The sequence below is a fragment of the Homalodisca vitripennis genome, chromosome 5 (genome assembly GCF_021130785.1).
Source record: "Homalodisca vitripennis isolate AUS2020 chromosome 5, UT_GWSS_2.1, whole genome shotgun sequence".
Taxonomy (NCBI): Eukaryota; Metazoa; Arthropoda; class Insecta; order Hemiptera; family Cicadellidae; genus Homalodisca; species Homalodisca vitripennis.
In genome coordinates this window covers 106,608,777-106,629,593 of record NC_060211.1, presented here as the reverse complement: position 1 = coordinate 106,629,593, position 20,817 = coordinate 106,608,777, and the positions used below count along the sequence as shown (strand labels likewise).

The following is a 20,817-nucleotide window of genomic DNA, read 5'->3' as shown; positions in this document are numbered from 1 at the left end:
CACAGTAGATATTCTTAAAGATTTAAAATTAATTTTGATTGAATCCTAAAATAACACGTATTTCTTAATACAAGGCCAATGCAAAGTAATTTTTTGTCGACAGTAAAAGTAAATCAAATATAAAATACATTTTATGTTTTTAGGAAAACGTCTTCTTACAAATGAAACTATGGTGGGAAGGGTTGATTCATTGAGAATATTGAGTTCAGCTCCATTATACTATAAGTACGTTTGTTTCTGCATCTGTATGACGTCAGATTTCAGAAGCTGCACTAAGCCGAGGGTGGAATAGAACTCAACCAACATTCACATTGAAGTATTCTTAATATTACTGAAGTATTCTTACACCAAAAACAGTTAAATACTTTTATTTTTATTAGTTATAATTATTATCAATTAAGAGTTTTTTTATTAGTTGTAGTTTTTATTTTACCAAAGAATACTGGAAATATTGGTATCATTTCCTGCAATAAATATATCTGTATGATTGATTTTTGTAAATAATTAACAATTTTTCTGGTAATTCTTAAAATGTAATATAATTGTTAGAGATGACCAACAGCAATAGATTTTAAAATGGAAACACTATAGAGGGTTGACATTTGATTTTTTAATATTTTACAATCTCCCATTATACTTTTATCATTACTGTACTTAGAGTTTTTTTCTATCGCACACCAAGATTTTGAGTAACTACTGTAAGTTGTTTTTCATATATTTCTTATAGTAAAAGAAAAAATTCCATTTACTTACACTTTTAATAGCATTATTATTTTCAGCCGCAGTAATCAACATGTTAAGGAACAATACAGTAACAAAAACTATTAAAAGTAATGGTGAAGAGATCCTCTAATCTACTAACAGTCAAGAGTCCAGCTATAAAGAGAGGTATATACTTCAAACTGGAGAATAGTTTTAACAATAAATACACAGTATAAAATTAATTTATTTTCACAAGTAGTTTATTACACACACTAAAATTCAAACTCATCTTAGAAAAGTTAATTCATGCAATTTTAAATCCACAAATTATTGTTTGTATTTAAATTAAAATCGTCTTCATGCTGGTGAACTTTCAATTTTCAATTCGACAGTCTCAATTGGAATGGAGTCGAATGCAACAACGGGCAGGTCAGATGACTGAGCGACCTGCCCACTTCTCCGCACAATGATGACGGTCGGTTGTGACTGAGATTGGGAAGCGTTGTCGTGTCGCTTTCGGTGTCTCCGCATGTCACCCACCTGGGTGAATCTCTGCTCACATATATCGCACTGATAGGGTCTCTCGCCTGTGTGAACCCGCAGGTGGGTCTTTAAGAAAAATGTGCGTGAAAACATCTTTCCACAAACTGGGCATTTATGTCGCCTGATCCCGGTGTGTTTAGCATGGTGTTGGATAAGATTGGCTTTTGACCTATAAAAATATTAATGGACATTACTTTTCAATAAAACTGTCATCTCAATCAACTAAAGCATCTAATTAGACTCAATCACTAATAGGAACCCACAATAAACTGACAATAGACACATTTTTATTTTTTAATTTACTACAGTTTGCAATGTTCCTAAAATTCTAGAAGTTCTTAACCTTTAAGTCCACAGGGTCAGTATCAACCTTCTAATAGTACAACAGTGTGTTACTCAACTGCTTTATAACCTCCAGATTCTGGTATACATGTGTTATAACCCAAAATATGCAGACTTATATAATATTTTTATCTAGTATTTTAAAGTTTATTTAAACATTAGAGAATCATTGTCATGTATTTTGTTTGATCACAATCATTTTTAAAATTTCACATGAATGTTTGTAATTTTATTACTTATTGGTTGCTCGGGTATGTCTGATCAATCATCACAAAGTATTCTACAAGAAGTTTGGTCAGATAATATAGAGTTTTTTTATACATTTGCTTCAATTGCTTGTTCATACTGTCGGCAATGACATGTTGATTATTGCTTGGATTTAGATAATATTGACATCTATTTAATATATGAACTGACAATCTATTATAATCTGTTTTATACATTTATATTCATGCAATAATGTTGACATTTAATGTTAATACATATATACAGTTATACTTTTGAAATTATTTCACAGCTTTTCCAGTCTTCTCTTCATTTAAACAGTAGTTCTAATTTTATATCATTTATTTATTTATTTATAAACACACACAATATGCTTACAAGGTGTCCAAAAAGTCCCAGGACGTTTAAATATTTTTGAAAAGATGTAATATAGAGCTACAAAACTTGGTATAAAGTTACTGGAAATAAAAAAAATATAATTTAACATATATCCAGTGACCCATGCTACTTCCTCAGGGGGACAGGCCACAAGGAGTCAGAGGACAATTTCACATGTAAGCATATGTTAGTATCCACATCAAATTAAAGACCTTAATTAATTAGTAGAGTACAACACCGCAAACCCAACCTCAAATGGAAAGCCGAGCCAGAGATGCCAGTCGTTCACAGATAGCTTGAATTTGCAATTAAGCAGTGTAAATAATAAACTGACGAGTTGTTTAATTTTAACGTTAATAATGCAAAACTGCTTCCAATTAATAGTTTTGTACAATAATAAGTTCCATTACTGAGAGGGAGTGACAATAAATCACACAAGGATCATGAATGAACCATGGTAGGCCTAAGAGATAAAGTTATTTGACAGATACTGGCTTTGAACGGCTGCCATTTTTGGCTCGGTTGTGTTCGTTTGAGCTCGGGTTTACGACATTGTACTCTATTAATAAAGTCCTATAATTTGATGTGCATACCAACCTATGCTTTCATTTAAGATTTTCTTCTGACTCCTTGAGAGCCAGCACCCTGAGGAAGCAAATCATTAGATATGTGTTAAATTAGATTGTTATGTTCAGTAACTATGTACCAAGTTTTGTAGCTCTATCTTAAATCTTTTCAACAAAAATATGTATATTTAAAACTAAATGGAGTTGAAAAAGCATTTGAACAAACAACTAGCTTAGGTTTGTTATTCCTTGCTATCTGTAACGGATATAATAATTACATGACTACGTAATAGTCATGTTAATGGTAGCTTGGCTCTAAATGACTCATAGTAACAGTAACAAAATTATTATTTAGTGATTTTTCCACAACTATATAGTAACGAAAATTACAATACTCTAAAAATAGATGTGTGAACAGTGTTTACTAATTAGATCATCATTCAAATTTGATTATGAGGAAAGGATGGGCAAACAGAATAGTTGTATCCAACCAGGGTAGGGTGGTGGTAAGAGGGGAAGGACATAATAAACTCCCCTCTCTCACAAACTAGACAGAAAACTGAACAGCACACTTTCAATGTGTAGGCTTAATCCAAAACATTGATGGCTTGATTAAAAACAATGTTCACATATCAAATTTTTAAGTTGTAGCCAATTTACTGTCTAGATTTAAATAAACAACAACTTTTTGATAAAATTGGGTGTACCAGGAAGTGCATATTGAACCACAATGTTGCTAAAGAAATTTTGATCTCAATACGGGCATTTTAGAGTTGAACAAATCTTTAAGTTGCTAAAGTTCAATTTATTTTCTTTTTCTTGGAACACAAAATAATATACAAAAAATGTCGCCAGCCGCAACTGTGCAGACAATCCATATTCCCATATCAGCATACTGCACTATGGATAACCAGACGAAATGAGGCATGGGCAATAACACTGGTATGTGATGGCAATTTTAATGTCAGACACTGTGCCACTTGGAAACCCAAGTGTTGTCTAATATGTAAAATGGAATGTTGTTAATGTCTATTATGATCACAAATCCTTGATTTTTTTAGTAAATGTACAAGTCCAAAGATCACCTAAAATGTATTCTTTGTTAAATTAAACTAACTTAATACAAGAATTTTCACAAAAACGTACAAAGTAATTGCATTACCATTGCGTACCAATATCTTGCAATAGCCACAGTCATATGTGACAGTGAATAGAACATGTTCCTGTAAAGGGGTGCATAACACTACACTTTAGAAGCCAAAAACAAATTTGAAAATCCTAGCGTTTGATCATAAAAATCTTTTTTAAATGTAGTTTTAAGAAAGATTCAGATGTAAAATTATTTAAAATGTTTTAAAGTACTATAATTTCATGGTTTCAAAAACTTAAAAAAGCTTATTACCCTTTGCAATTACAAACACATTTTTCCAAAACTGATTCAAAAGAAATAATTTTATTTTGTCCTTCTGTACGATGATTTAATCATATTTTACTTCTTTACAATCAGTTTAATTCAAAATAAAACTTTTTACATACAAACACACAAAGTTTGTCAGAAAAGTATCTGCCCTCTTTTGCTGGTGTGGTCTGACTGACATAATAATCAGCCAGCATAACAAGGTTGAATACTTTTTGGACAAACCTCATATATATTACAATAAACAGTTTAGTTTATGTAAACAATCATTTAAAATGAAATTTTGATGTCTTCGACTCCTTAAAAGTTTGCTTTGAAAGAATTACTTTAGTTGTCGGCTGTATTACTGAATTAATAAACCAGGAATATTTTACTAGTTTATGCAGCTTATATTGCTCACAAAAGGGTGTCAAAAACTTCTGTGGCTGATAGTATTCATCACTCCAAGCAAAATATGCCCTATAGGTCGAGAAAATAATATGTTGTTTAGTCACTAATCCCCATTTTTTTTCGATAAAATTAATATGTCAAGAACTAATAAAGCTGCAGATAACTATACTTTGCACATACGTAGTAATAAATAAAAGGAAAATAAAAACCATGGCATTTGCTTTAATATTAACAAAGTTGCCCCTATTGAAAATGTTATAGTCAAATAACAAAATTACCAGTTTAGTTATAAAAAATGTATAAGATACCAACTATTTAGTAATTTTTAGAACAATTCCAATGGTACTTTTTTAATGAAATCCATCAACACATAAATAAGCACAATCACCTTAGAAGTATGCTAAAAAAAACATTTTGTTATGCTAAAAAGCCGGGAGCAAAAAAACATTTTGTCAGTTGAAAGGTATCAGCTGTTTTGCGATGCAAAATTTACAAAATGTTAACTATTTTGAAGTTTTTATAACAATTGCAATGGTAATTTTTCAATGAAATTCGTCAACGTATAAGTGATCATGACCACTTAAAAGGTACACTTGCACAAACCGGGATAAATAGCTGATACCTTTCAATTGTGACATGTTTTTTGCTCCCGTCTAACAAGCAAATTTTTATTGGTTTATAGGAAAAGAAATATTTTACTATGAAATCTTAGATACAAGGATCAGAAACGAGTTTATAATAATAATATTTTTAATAACATTATTATGAAAATAATTTGTTTATCTTGAACAATTCATGGTTTGCAGGTGTGGAGTTATTTTTCACACTGTAACAAGACCAAATGCACACAATTTTTTATACCTCGTAACTATTGTATCTGGCCTTTAAAAAATTTAAATAGCATTAAAAAACTAAACAAGAACACAAATTACACTTACCTGAATGCATTTCCACACCATTCACATACATATGGCTTTACTTGGGTGTGGATACGCTCATGAATTTGTACACTGAGTTTGGTTGATAATGACTTGCCACAGAACCGACAGATCCAGGATTTTGGCATTTTATGAATTTTTTCATAATGTGTATGAAGAGTTCTTTCTTTTTCAAAAATTTCATCACAGTGTTGACATTTGAATTTCCAATCAGCCCTTGGTTCATGTTGTAAGCAATGTTTTGCCTGAAAATAGTATACCACTTTATGCAATGCAAAACCGAACATGGATATACAATAAAGTTGATTATTGTATTTACAATTTCATATTTGGGTAAAGGAAATATCACTGAAGTACGTACAGAGGACAAAAAAAAAATTAAATCATGTCGAGAAAAAAGAAAACAGGAGACAGAAGTCAAGTTCATGCTGCAAAAGTGAAGGGAGGGTTAAGATACACTCCTAATTTTGGAAGGCATATATTAACACACAATATTATGAAGACACTTTGAAAACCCAGAAAACAATATTATTTATGAAGGAAACAGGATTTTTTCCGGACGTTTGCCATTGTTCAGTGATACAAAAAAATCAGTAACACTATGTTTCGAGATCTGCAATCTGATCTCTTCTTCAGGTAAATAACTAACACATAATTACAAACTAGGTTAAAATAAACAAATCATACCAGAGCGTTGTGACATGCTTAAGTCAGGAATCACAACCACCATGTTGTGTGTCAACTTCACTAACTCTAAGACATGCACTTAATAAAGCACAACACTAATTATTAAAACTGAACTACAGAGTACAGGTCACAATAGGTCTGCATTCGTCGACCAACCACCTACGACTGACCAGAGGTCAATAGCAAATGGCAATTGTTACAGAAGAAACAAGATGGCAGCAAAGAAAAGGAAGGTGCCAGGAGTGATTTTATTATTATTGCTAAATGAACTTCTTAAAACCATACTGTGACTGTGTGTGAGAAAACCAAAAATATCAAACAAATTAGATATTTGTAGTAAACCAATGCAGTCACAGTATGGTTTTAAGAAGTTCATCTAGCATGAACCAATAATAAAATAAGGGCCCACTCCTGTCACCTTCCTTGTCTTCGTCAACAAAACTTAGAAACCTAAGACCATAAATATTATTCTAATGATTCAAATCATCCATACAACCTACTGACCCTTTTAGTAACCAACAACAGCAGATTAGTAGAACTCTCAAAAGTCCAAACAAAGTTTTCAAACATTAGAACATGCTAATGGATGTTCAAACAAAGACATAAACCAAGAAACTTATTACTGTATCCTCACCTACACGGCAGTGACCATGCAACACTCCACAGAAGGACAACACAGTGTTCAAACATTAGAACATGCTAATGGATGTTCAAACAAAGACATAAACCAAGAAACTTATTACTGTATCCTCACCTACACGGCAGTGACCATGCAACACTCCACAGAAGGACAACACAGCAATAATTATGTGAATGAAAAGTCAGTCATGTGATGCTCAGTTACTACAAGCTTCTAGTCTTCTCAGCAAAGCTTTATTGCTACATCCATCTAACCATAGTATCTATTCCCGGCAATATTACATATTAAATATGACAAGGTCAAAGATTAGAAAATTAGTAAATACTTTGCTAAAATAATTTTTCATAATTGTAATCAAACTTGTATTGAAGGGATCGTAAGAATTGGTTTAACCCTGAAAGAATAACAATCTTTTATCTATAGCTTGGCTATTTAGAGGGCACCGGTCAATGCTCGCACCTGGGCGATTTCCCAACCAATCCAAACCATATCATACAATTCAATTGTATTGGTCACAAAATTGTCAAATCAACGAGAAGGGTTATGATCTGTGGTGTAGGGCAGATGATACTGTAATGGTGGATGACTGTAACAACATGTTTTTACCTAATTGTTAACACAATGGAGCTCTTGACTGTTGAGCCTATTAATAATCAGGGGAACTGTGATTGCTATACAGTAGGAATATCAAGTTCGCCTTCTTATCTACATTAGTAGCCTCATATCTTCTAATTGCCATTACTGTGTGATCCTCTGAACAACAGGGTGTAAAGCATTTACCATTATTCCAGCAAATAAATGCATTGCCTATGAAGCAACCACTAATACTTACCAAATTTAGCTGCCGTTTGTATGATTGTCCGCAGATGTAGCATTTGTACTTTTTTGAAGAGTTGCCATTGAGATTTTGATCCTTTAACAAATAAATTAATAATAATTAAATGAATTCATAATTAGCTTGGCTTAGAGCAGTACCCATTTTTGTTTCATAGCTACAGTGATTTCCCAAATCACAACCCACAGCCAGGTAGGTGAGGAGAGAATCACTCAGCCGTTATCCATCTAAGAAGCTGCAACATCCATCGTTGCTTCACTTGATTATTTTGCAGCAACACTGAACCCATTAGACAACTAGAATTTACGTCTACTCTAGACTGATTAGAATTTCCCTAAATTAGCCAAACAATGAATTACTTTATCTCAATAAGATTTTTGTATCACAATATAATACAAAAAAAACTTACACATGTGTGCTCAGTTACTTCCCCAGAAGTGTGAAGTTTTCTGTTGCATGCAAGACAATCACTTTGGTTTGCTTCTCCAGTGTGAATCTGCAACATTACATTGTGAGAGGCATTTACAGAGCTTGCAAACATAAAGTTCAAATGAACACAATGTTTATCTTAAATACCTTTATACTATAAATCAAAATCAATTAACAATCAAGTATCCATATATAAAGTAAACGTCTTGTGGATACCAATACACTTGCGATACATAAACAATTTTAAAATGTCAATAAATATAGTACCATAACTAACATGTCACATAGAAGACAAGACCTTGCTAGATCCTAATTTCTATACTAATAATAATAAACAAATAAAGACATTTTTAATTTGAGAAGTGACTCTCAAAATTAATTATACAATTTAAATGTTGTTCAGTGAAGCAAAATGAATAAATAATCAAGGATATAATTAGTTATGTACTAATTTATAAAATTACCTGAACATGTTTCAGAAATGAAGGCTTTACTGAAAACGTTTTATGACAGTGAGGACAGTAATATAAAGGCTTGCAGGAATGCTGTATGTGTCTATTGAGTAAGCATTTTGTAGGCATTAACTTCTTGCAGATTTCACACTTGTGTTGACTTTCACATTTGTGCAAAACATACACCTCATCAGATTCAAACAACTGACCTAAAAGAGACAGAATAAAATTACATAAGCTTACAACTTTTTGGTTTATGTATTGTAAATGTGTCATTATAAGTTCTATTAATATATACATCTAAAATTTGTATACAGGCTAAAAATCATTTTGCACTTATTAATTTTAGAAATTAGGAAAGGGTGGTACAACAGGGCAATGTTGCAAGTCAACAGTCTGACAGTTTTCAAGTTCAAATGAGCAGTTGCCGGCAACGATTCTTGATTCAATGCCAAATTTTTTTAACCACCATGTTAGGATAGTAATTTAAAAAATTATTTTTTCATATGATTCTAGAATTATAAAATGTAATACTCAAAAACAGTATACTTGTACAATGATATGGTCTTAATCGGATCACAAGTTTCCAAGTTATGAATTTTCAAAGTTGCAGTTTGGTTGAAAAGCACCAAAAACCAGTACCTTTTTTGAATTTATTGACATAAGAACTAGAAGTTATTGTTTGTAAATTATTTCCTTTGTATTTCTGAACGAAGAAATGAACAAGCTAAATTTTAATGTAATGCAATTCCTGTAATTTAGCTCTACTAGTTAATTTATGTTTATTTTTGTGATGTGTCTGAAGAAGATAGCCTCGCTATCGAAAGGCCTCACAAAACAATAAAAGTTTTAAATATTGGTTTTATGTTTTTTCATGTAATTTAGTTAATTTATGGTTAACTTTCAAATTCGGGGTATCTATACTTTGTCAACCAAGAGTAATTATTAATAATACAGATCTGTAGCACATAATAATTTCCTGTCATAAAAATAAAGAAAATTATATTAATGACATTGGTTAATTCATTGGATAAATTGAATCAACAGAATGAAATGGTGTGAAGAAATATCCTAATATCATACATCTTTGTTATTACACAAATTGCACAATCATACACTTTTAGTAAGACACTTGATGTTGGATGATGAAAGAGTAAATTAAAAACATAAACATACAGATTGGAGGGAGGTCAATTAGATTAAATTACAAAGGAAACCTAGTTTCTTTATATATTTATCTACCTACTGTAAGCATTTATTCCCCAAAATAAAGATAAATCGTTCCTGTACCAGTCAAACCCAAATTATCATTTACTAACCTTTCTGGATGATTTAATTCTATACTGTAACGTAATCTCAAATACTGATGATTACTACACATGTTTTCCAAGAAGTCTTTCTCAGCTCAAATACAGAGAGTATGTGAGACAGAAAATACAAAAAAAAAAATCACTACATTTATGTACTCTGAAAGAGACGTTTTGTATGTTAGTTGTGAATTGTCATCAAGATTCAAGATCTTTATCCTGCCATTAAACACATTGCAAACATGTAATAGACATTGTCATGTATTACATTTAGGTATAAATGAAAAATATAACATTGAAACCTATTTGAGATATCTAATGTAAATCTTAATCTAAATAGTAATTTATAATTTAATTACTACATAACACATTAATTACATTTAGAACATTATGAAATAAATGTATGCATTTATAATAATAATACGATTTGTACAGTTTTGTTCTAACTTTATAATTTAACATATAATTTGGTGTACCCATGCGCACCTCCTTGGCTCTTGTTACGTTAATGTACAAGGAATGAAGTTGTTTAAGAAATGAATGTCCACTCCACTCCACTGAATGTCTTTTTTGTTCGAAACTGATAAGATAAGAGATCCGTCTCTCATCACCAGTGGCTACGAGGTTAAAAAATATCATCTTCTTCACGGTACGGAATAAGAAACTTTAAGGCTGGTCCTATTCTCTTTGTTTTGAGTTCATCAGTCAAAAATTTGGGTACGAATCGGACACAAAATATAAGATTTAAAAGTTTCTTAGTCATAATTTCACATTAGAGCTTTTATATCTATTGGAAATATTGCGGAAGAACTGTGATTGTAAACCTTTGATTTTCCCTAACCTTATGATTCATTTGTTCAGCGAGGTGAGAAGTGGTCAAACACTTTGCTTTTCTTTAGCGAGGTGATAAGTGGTCGAACACTTTGCTTTTCTCTGTGACCATTTGTTTGTTCTTCATGAACATTTGGCACAATTTTTAATTGCAGTATAGTCTATAATGTCTTCTTGCACAGAACACAGTTCACAATTTACATTGATTGCATTTACTTTATCCAAAGAAATCTAATGACACTATGTACTTCACAGTCGATGGGAGAGTTGATTGGTTTGGCCATTTTACGCTGTGATGAATGTGCGAGTGACAATAGCGTGTGTGGGAAGTTCTATCAATAACAGTCAGCAGGTGCTGGCCAGAAGAATGATAATGCCTTCTTTTCACTCATAATTGTGAAGGACAATAATAAAGACATTGAATTTCAATGTATGTGCAACAGTTACTATTGCATATAACTAACTTCAAATACATTTCACAGGAAACAGCATCAACGACATGTAGATCACATATGGAGTCTGTGGGGATTCATATCAATGGTGTTATAAATGTTAAAAGTGGTTAATTTTGAATATGACTCATTTAAATGTTTTTCTATCTTTTAGATTTGTGCTAAATTACAGAATGTTTCTGATTAGTGTGAACAATTTAATTAATGTATTGGGGGAAACCAATCTGTAACATTTTTTTAACAATAAATCTGTGATATGATTCTTCGTCAGCAGTTAAAAAATTCACATAACTACTTAAAACTTAGAGGAAAAAACTAACCAAACTAAAACATGCCTTTATGTGCTATGTTCTATGGGAAAAACTAGAACATATTGCTTCATAAACCTAACCAAAATAGTTTACCAAAGATGGAGTTGATCAAAATAGTTAGAGATGACAGCGAAAAATCGCTAATATCAAATTTGTAAATACGAAAATCTTTTTCAAATGTTTCAATTACATATAGCTAAAATATTATATTGTCTACAGTGATATAAATAAAGTAATTTAACACTCACCACACAGGGAACAAATTTTATGTACAGAAAATTCTGTATTTGGAGGTACAGACTGGTTGAAGTGATTTTCTTGTATATGATTGTGAAGGTCTATGGCTTCCGATAACTGAATTCCACAAAGATCACATTGAAATGACCCATCTAGGTCTAATGAAATTGAATTACTGAAAACACAAATATAATTACTTCAATTGGATACATTCTATTTCACGGCTTCTATAAAATTATCCCTCTTGGCATGTCCTGCGACCTCTTACTGAATTGCAAATTTACTTATCTATAAAAATTAGACCATATATCTGTATTATAAATACACCTTTTCAACCATTTCTCAAATATAAAGTTTTGTTGTTCTTGAACACTTAATCGCTATAAAAAAAACTGAGCGAGGGTTAAAAATGTTATTAAAACTTCCCAGACACCCAACATTACAAGATTTTGAACATTCTGATTTCACTTCCACCTCCACCATCCACCACGAGTGGATACCAGGCACATGTGGCTGGGACACATCTAAAGAGTGGCAGTCCAAAGACGTTTTCTATTACCAATAAACTATAGTAAACCAGTGTACTTGACATTGGTCAATTATTTTGTTTTTAGAACTAATTTAATTGAGAGGATTCATTTTGTTTTAATTCATTAATGAAACACTCCTTGCCAATTACCAGTTTTTGCTGTACATTTTGTGAATATGTAACCATCACACACTCTGGTTGTGTGACAACTGCACCATAGTTAGCAGTGATAGCAACTCATGTTCATGTCACAACATGCAGAAATGCAGCTGGTATTAGCAAGCACTAACAGTAAAGGATTACAGTGGCAGACATAAGTAACAGATCATAATTAGTCTTTTAAAATGATGATACTATATTTTTAATCAGAAGCAATTATGCTTAAATACAGTGATAAAATACCTACATATAGAACTTTATTCTGTTATAAACTACTTCAGTTTGTCAGATTTGCAGATTTTGTAAAAAAATTAGTCTGTCTGTCGTGTGTGTGTGTGTATGCGCATGTGCGTGTATACAGGGTGTCCCAGAACTCTCTACTCTTTCCAGGTATTATTCCTGAATCAAAATATAGCCAAGCCTGAACCAGGTATATATGCAAACTTACAAAAACTCAATAATAACCCAAACAACCGCCATTTTGCATTTTTCAATTATGTAGTTTTAATTTACAAATAGCTTGTTGTAATAAATTGAAATATGGTATACAGCTATATGACATAAAAACATAATTACATAAAAATATCATATTTTATAAATAGCGGCTTCTTAAATACTTTAAGTGCAAATATCTTAAAAACAGCCCATTATAACAAAATTATAGTTATTAAATTTTAATTAGATAATTTAACTACAAATCTAACGATTCTAACTTTCAGAAAATAGGTTGATAAATAGGAGAGATAATTTGTTAAATAGATTGTTTTACCAAAGTAAACACAAATGTTTTTACCAAAACAAACAAAAATTGTTTTACCAAAATAATTTGTTGTTAAAAAATTGAAAATTAAGTTCAAATACCAACTCAATGGTTAATTTCATCAATCCTGTTATCCTGTTATTATTTCAAACCATCCAATACCAATAATGGACTAAAAATGGAAATGTGGTTATAAATACAAAGCTAAGAATATCTTTATATTTTCTAGAAATTATAACACACATCTTTTAAACTTACTTTTCTTCTATGACCTCATGTGCTGACTCAACCTGAAACAAATATAACAATCATTGATAAACAAAATAACAAATATACTTGAAAAGTAAAGAAATAAAGAACTTATTATAATATAATCTTAAATATTATTATACTGGAAGAAAAGAAATGTTGGTAGATAAAGGATCCAAGACACGGATGAATTAGAACAACAGAGTAAAACATTACATAATCAAAATTTTAATAATTTAGGGATTTTATGACCATTAAATGGCTTGGGATTTATATAATCTGTAACAGTATAAACAGTTTCAGAATACTCAAGACACAAATAAAATTGTTGAAGGATCCAATTCCTTCAAATAGTGACAATCTTTATGTGAGTAGTACTTCACATCAAAATATTAAAAAAAGATATTTAGTTAAAACAATAGCTAATAGTTTTAAGGTATATGCAGAGATCTACTTCATACAATGACATGATCTTGTGATACTTAACTTACAATAAATATTTAAATCAATTGATAGAGACACTCTTGAATATTATGAATATTAATGCAGCTTATAAATTGTGTACAAACATAATTGCCAAAAAAAAAACAGTAAAAACATTGAATTACACAAAATATTACTAAAATTATGAGAAAAAGGGATTACTTATTTTCCATATTATTATAATAGCAATGGATTGTGAATTGACAATTAAGACTAACACCTTCATCAAACCGTTTAAACAGTAATCAACACTACTATAGTTTGTTTATTCTGCTGACTAACGACTTCCCAGCTCTAATTCAAAATGAAAGTACGAGCTGCATAATGTACGCAGATGATACCACTTTTCTTCTAAGAAATGACACAGCTGAACAATTGTACAGTAACTCTATCACATCATTAGAAAGCGCCATAATCTACAGTAAATTAAATGACTTAGCAATAAACCCTGACAAAACTACACAGGTACACTTTAGCAGGAAGAAAGAGGTACCAGCAAGCATTCCCAATATACCAGTGGCTAACCAGATCAAGTTTTTGGGAGTAACTCTCGATAGCAGACTCACATGGGCAGATCATGTAAACAACATATGCAATAAAATTAGTACAGGCATCTACGTTGTTAAACGTATTAAATGGGTAGGCTCTCTGGAAGCGGCAAAAATAGCCTACTATGCGCTAATAGAGTCTCACATTAGGTATGGCCTTATAGTCTGGGGAACCTCCCAAGGAAAACCTCAAGAGAGTTCTGGTACTCCAAAAGAAGGCAGTCAGGACCCTTGCAAACCTTGAGCCACTACAAACTTGCCGACAGGCCTACCAGACCCTAGGCATACTTACAGTACCTGCACTTTACATTTATGAAGCCATCTTGCACGTAGATAAACTACATCTGCAGACTCACATGGACCTCCATAATTACCCCACACGCCATGCCTCAAGGCTCACTCTACCTCAACACAGAACAGCTTTATATGAGAAGAAACCTTCATACATTGGCCGGAAATTTAAAAACCTTCTACCAGACTACCTCCGCAGCCTGACAGGAAACAGACTAAAGAACCTACTTCGAGAGTTTTTGCTGAAGAGACCTGTATACACCATTGAAGAGTTCCTGGAATCTGCTAACACTGGAACCACGTGATTTTAAAAATTGAAGCATAAACCTCCTAAACTCACAATGATGACACTATTAAACTGTAATTATCTAACTTTGCATTATGTATTATATTTTGACAAATTACTGTACTTAATGTTCACGTAATAAAGACATTTTGATTTGATTTGATTTGAGTTTCGACTTCTGATAACTCATCTTCTGGCATCAAGGAGTTGTCCTGTCTTGTGTCAGCCCTGATGTTATGTTAAGTATTTGTTTGAATTAATAGGGCTGAAAGCCAGGGATTGTTACAAGTTAATGAGAAAATCAGCAAGCTTTCCTTAAAAACTATCTTTTAGGGTCTACCGATTGAAAGAGCATATAAAAGTACACGTGTTTCACATAATTAGAAACGTTCGATTGCACAGCAATATTTCTCAACCAATAGATGTGAATTGCCACCCCTGCCTCCCTCAGTGACTCTGCAACTCAAAGTGAACAGACAACTAGAATGTTCTTTACTGGTTGAGAAAAGATTGCAGTGCAATCAAAATTTCTAATTATGTGAAAAATGTGTACTTTTAATGTGCAATCACATGTTAAATATTCGTGTGTGGTAGGCCTGTCTAATGTGTGTTCCATTATTTATTCATAGTGTATTGTACTGTGTTCGTAAATTTTAAACTATGACGACATGGATAATCCTCGTTTTTAATACTTATTGACACCAGAAGATAACTTATTATAATAGCGTTGACTACGGTTTGAACTGTTTGATGAAGGTTAATACTAAGAGGGACAGGTTTAAAAAAACTTCAAACAAGACATTCCAAAAAAAGTAAATATTTAAGAGTACACAATTGGCATGGCTGGTTGTCTCTTTCATTAGCAAATCGATGTTTTATAAACCATACTTAGCCTTATTTGTTTTTCGTTAATGTTACATCTGTCTGAATAAAACAAAGTTTTTCATGTTTGGTGGTTTCATGATAGTTTTTTGGACATCTTCTATATTCAAAAACTGTTGAAACAGAAGAAAATCTCTTGATTCCAAAGGAGTAAAACTTAGTTCATCTAAGAAAAATATTAGATCCCTTTTCATCAAAATATTATACTGTTATTGTAAAAGTTAAAACATTTTATTTACTACAAAATTATTTGATATGACGTAGTTCACGTTTCATTCTATATTTTTTATTCCGAGAAAACTTTAAAGGCATAATATAAATGTGTTGTTTTTTTCTTTCTATATTTCAGAATGTCTAATGCGGGTGATTCATAGGAGAAATTCCTCTAACGATTTCAAGAAAAACTAGTTATGTACTTATACAATGCAGATTAGTCATCGGCTTCAGGAGTTTCATCATCGCATATTAATGCTGTTTTAATTTCAAGAAATATCATATGGGGGGGGGGGGGTGGGGGGGGGGGGGGGTGGGGGGGGGGGGGGGTGGGGGGGGGGGGGGGTGGGGGGGGGGGGGGGTGGGGGGGGGGGGGGGTGGGGGATTATTAGATGTTTTTATAATGATATTTATGCAGTCTTAAAGTATATTTTAAAGACTTAGCCTAATCTGTGTCGTTTGATTTCAGATGCCGAGGACTTATAAAAGAGATCCGAGGGCCAAATATCACCGCCCTGTTGATGAAGAAGCCATAAAACGAGCACTAGATGCCGTGGCAAAAGGCATGTCTATGAGAAAAGCTGAAGAGCAGTTTAAAATCTCAAAATCAGCGCTGCACCGATACGCAAAAAAAGCAAGAAGTGGACGAGAGTTGACTTTTAAAAAGAAAGGGGGACAGACCGCGTTGGACTCAAAGTTAGAGCAAGAAATCAGTGCTAGCCTATCTAAGTGTGGTGAATGGGGTTATCCTCTGAGTACATTTGATGTCCGGTGTTTTGTTAAGTATCATTTGGATAGAGAAGGGAAGAATGTATCAAAATTTAAAAATAACTTTCCTGGTGCAGACTGGGCTGATGGGTTTTTATCAAGACACAAGGCCATTCTGTCCCAAAGAATGTGCCAAAACATTAAAAGAAGTAGAGCGAAATTATCTCCAAAAGTAATCAATGACTATTTTGATGAGTTTGAAGGACACTGTTACAGATGTTCCTCCCGATATGATAATCAATTATGATGAGACTGCGTTGTCCAATGACCCAGGCCGTTGCAAACTAATTTTTAAAAGGGGTTGTAACTTAAATACCCTGAGCGAGTTATGAACCAAAGTAAGAGCAATGTGTCTGTGATGTTTGCTGCCATTGCTTCTGGCAAAATGCTGGCTCCTTACATAATTTATTTATAAAGCCACTAACTTGTACGATTTATGGTGCCAAGGTGGACCTCCAGGATGCTTTTACAACCGCACCAAGTCAGGTTGGATTGACGGAAACACATTTTTAGATTGGTTTCAGAGAGTTGTCATCCCGTACTGTCGCAGATCAAATGGGAAAAAAGTTGTAATAGGTGACAACCTAAGTTCACGTTTGTCACCGGTTGTTATTCGGCTAAGTGAACAAAACAACATCCAGTTTGTTTTTCTGCCGGCTAATTTCAACCCATTTGACGCAGCCCCTGGATATAGCACTGTTCGGTCCCATGAAAAAATGCTGGCGTAATGTTATGGAAGAAGCAAAATTTCATGAAAGGAATAGCAATGCCTTTGATAAAGAGATATTTTCCATCTCATGTGAGGAAAGCCCTACAAAAACTAGAGCCTAACTTACAGAAAGACATCATTGCAGGTTTTGACAAGGCAGGAATTTTTCCTCTTATCCGAAAACGTGTGTTGGACCGGCTGCCCCCTGAGCTGTGTGAGGATGAAGATGTTGATGGCAGTCAGGCTAATAGCAGCACTAGTGTAAATGACAGTTTAACAACTTTCTTGAAAGAGATGCGTTATGGTGATGGGAGTGAAAAACAAGCAGTAGGCCGAAAAAAGAAACTGAACATTCCGGCTGGCCGCAGCGTCACTCTTGCAGATTTTGATGACCCTGACGAGGAAGAAACAGAAAATGAAAGATCTGAAAACGAAGATGTACCAGACAATCAAGAATTTTCTAATTATGATTCTAATGAAGAAGGTTTTGATATGGAAAAGAGCAATGAAGAGCGTTCTGAAGATTTAGTGGAGTGCATCAGTGAAGGAGACTGGGTGAAAGTGAGATTTACATATGATAAGGGGGTAAAGGTTTTTATTGGGAAGGTTTTAGGAATCGAAGATGCAGAATTTATTGGGACATTCCTTCGGCAGTCCAGTAAATGTGACAATATTTTTTATTTTCCCAATGTGCCTGATGAGTTCCCATTTAACAAGGATGACGTTTTGGCAGTTTTAAAACCGCCACACTCACAGAGGGGACGGTATATTTTTGAATCTGACCCCCTAAAGTAGGCCAAAACAAATGTAAAAAGTGTGTCTTCATAAATTTTATTATTTTATATAGGCCTATTTAAAAACCATTGAAATGTAAGTAGCCTACTGTAAAACTTTGTTACTTTACAAATAAAAACTTTGTAGTTTGCAACGATTTTCAAAATCATTTATCCTTATTTATGACGATATGTTTACAAAATAATGGTTAACAGAATATCTAATCATGTTTAATAACTAAAATGGAATAAAAAAACATAATAAGTGTCCCTATACACTCCATAGTAACACCCAATAGGCATTTTAATGTAAAATAAATAGGTGTCCCTATTGACCCCAACCCTGGGGTGAATAGGGACAGTATTAATAAAATAAATATAAAAATCGGTATTACTGATTGAGAAAGGAGAGGGGTGTGATTAGATGCCTAGACATTAGTACCAACTATTAACCATGTGAGTTATGTCAGATGTCATTTGGATGTTAAAATATTGTTAAATAACTTTAAAAACTGTCCCTATTCACCCCGTATTACGGTATAATTCTTTCACGAACAGCCATGTTCTCTATTTAGACCACTCTCTTCTTACCACGTGCTGTGCTGTATATCTCTGCTATTCTTTAATTTGTTCAGCTTGAAATTATTTTGAATTAAGTTTAACATTAGGCTGAGTTCCGGATAAAGCTCATTTGTTAGTTAGAAGGCATTATTGTTCAAGAGAGGAAAATACTATTGAGCAATCTTTTTCATAAAGCCTCGTTAAATTTTACTCAGACAGACATTTGGCCAAGGAAAAACATTTTAAATAAAATTAATAGGTAGAAAATAATGGGTCATATCGAAAAATTGATTTAAAATATAGAGATCCATAAATTCTACATATTTTACAAGAATTTAGGTTAAGGTAAATTTTTATATTTCTAGTAAGAATTATTTCATAACATTAGGATTTGGATATTATATTATAACTGACCTAACATGTATTCATTTTGAAACAAATTATTTTAAAATAAATATCGAGCGCTTATGCTCCATAATTTCAATTTATATCAATAGTCTTATCAGAGAAATTATATCGAAATTCTGTGTTGTGCCTTTTTTGGGTGGGGATTAAAGTACCAAATAAGTTCTTGCTTTGTGTGAAAAAATGGCTTAGTTTAGTTTCCGATTCCTGAATAACAAAGTAAAAACATGAGTAGGTTTCAATTCTGATAACATCTAATATAACCAGCATTCAAATATTCAACCATATTTAATTGTTGCATTGTTATAAGTTTTGGTTTTATTGGTATTTGTAATGTGTAGTATTTCTAAGATATAATTTGTAAGAAATAAATAAATAAAAAATTACAGAAATTAACTATCAAGGCTGAAAGATATAAATAAACCCGGACAACCACTAGTAAGTTTTCTGTTCTATTTGTATCCTCAGATGAAGAATCATCTTTATTGGTTTACCGTTACATCATAAGGCACTCAAGTTAATTAAACATGTTCGGATTTGATCTTTAAATTTTTAAGTAAAAAACAAAAAAACATGACATAAACACCAAGAGTGTTTTTCTAGTGTTACACAGTGTATAAAGAACTAGCCAACGAATTACTACCATTCTGTCTCCATGCAAGACTTTTATTCTTACCAAATCCAAACTATGCAATTCAATAGGATATAATTTCAACAGTAAATTAATTAGCTTTATTTTGTTAACAGAAACGTCAGATCTTTTACAAGGCTGGATTCACATATGGGCTGAAAGGGCTATAGGCCAGGTGGCCAGATTGGGGGCGGGCAAATTGTATGGGAGCAAGTTCAGAAATATACTTCTCTATACGTCGTCCTCCACAGTTAAATGAGCCAATAAACTATTAAATGCATGGGTTCTCTCACGCGTAAGAAGTATACTTGCGGCGCACAAACAGTGAAAGTGAAGTGCGCGTAAGACAAATTATACCAAAAACTCATTTTGCCCCTCTTAAGCGTGTTACACCAAATGGTACCAAGTCTGAAATTGTGTATCACGTACCTCTTGGTCCAGTTGGTTAGCTATTGCACTGAACAATTAGGTGAACATTTTACCATTGACTCTACTGTAACCCTTTCTTGGTTACAAATTCCCCTTGCCGCCTCAGGACTGATGTGGTCAACAGTATAGCGCAAGCACATGAACACACACAGATCAGCTATAACAGAGCGATGTGCTACCCATCCACTCCACACTGGAGCCTGCACCACCAGTGCCGTGCCTACGGAAACCCTGGCCAGACTTGTAGTCTAGGTGTTTCTACTTCTCCTTAACTAAGCTGCTTCTATGGCCCCACTCTCGTTTTAGTGTTGTTTAACATACTTCTTAAGTTTGTTTGGTTTGTTGAACTCCTGCATGAGTTCAAGGGAGCCGGCGAATAATAGTTGCAATGTTCAGTTAGAGTAAGTTTAGTATTTAATTTCCAGTATAAGACTCCTTCCTGTCTTTGAAATAGTTCAG

The 20,817-nt window shown here is 32.9% G+C and overlaps 1 protein-coding gene across 2 annotated transcripts; it reads right to left on the bottom strand.

The window, feature by feature from the left end:
• Window positions 1-926: 926 nt before the first annotated feature.
• Window positions 927-13,533, bottom strand: LOC124362663 (zinc finger protein 239-like). 2 transcript variants are annotated; one of them, XM_046817357.1, is made up of 7 exons: window positions 13,389-13,533; window positions 11,694-11,857; window positions 8,557-8,753; window positions 8,073-8,159; window positions 7,661-7,741; window positions 5,502-5,746; window positions 927-1,414 (listed from the first exon to the last, which is right to left on the bottom strand). In XM_046817357.1, exons 3-7 carry the CDS (start codon window positions 8,671-8,673, stop codon window positions 1,060-1,062), a joined length of 885 nt encoding a protein of 294 aa, XP_046673313.1. In that variant the 5' UTR covers window positions 8,674-8,753; window positions 11,694-11,857; window positions 13,389-13,533; the 3' UTR covers window positions 927-1,059. The 2 variants fall into 2 exon arrangements, with proteins under 2 accessions (XP_046673313.1, XP_046673314.1); XM_046817358.1 differs by lacking the exon at window positions 7,661-7,741.
• Window positions 13,534-20,817: the final 7,284 nt, after the last annotated feature.

Coding starts and splice junctions, on each gene's coding strand:
- LOC124362663 (XM_046817357.1), bottom strand. CDS start 8,673: ATGCCTACAAAATGCTTACTCAATAGACACATACAGCATTCCTGCAAG. Junction 8,160..8,556: donor CATTTCTGAAACATGTTCAG/GTAATTTTATAA, acceptor GTAATGTTGCAG/ATTCACACTGGAGAAGCAAA. Junction 1,415..5,501: donor TGGTGTGGAAATGCATTCAG/GTAAGTGTAATT, acceptor ATATTTTTATAG/GTCAAAAGCCAATCTTATCC.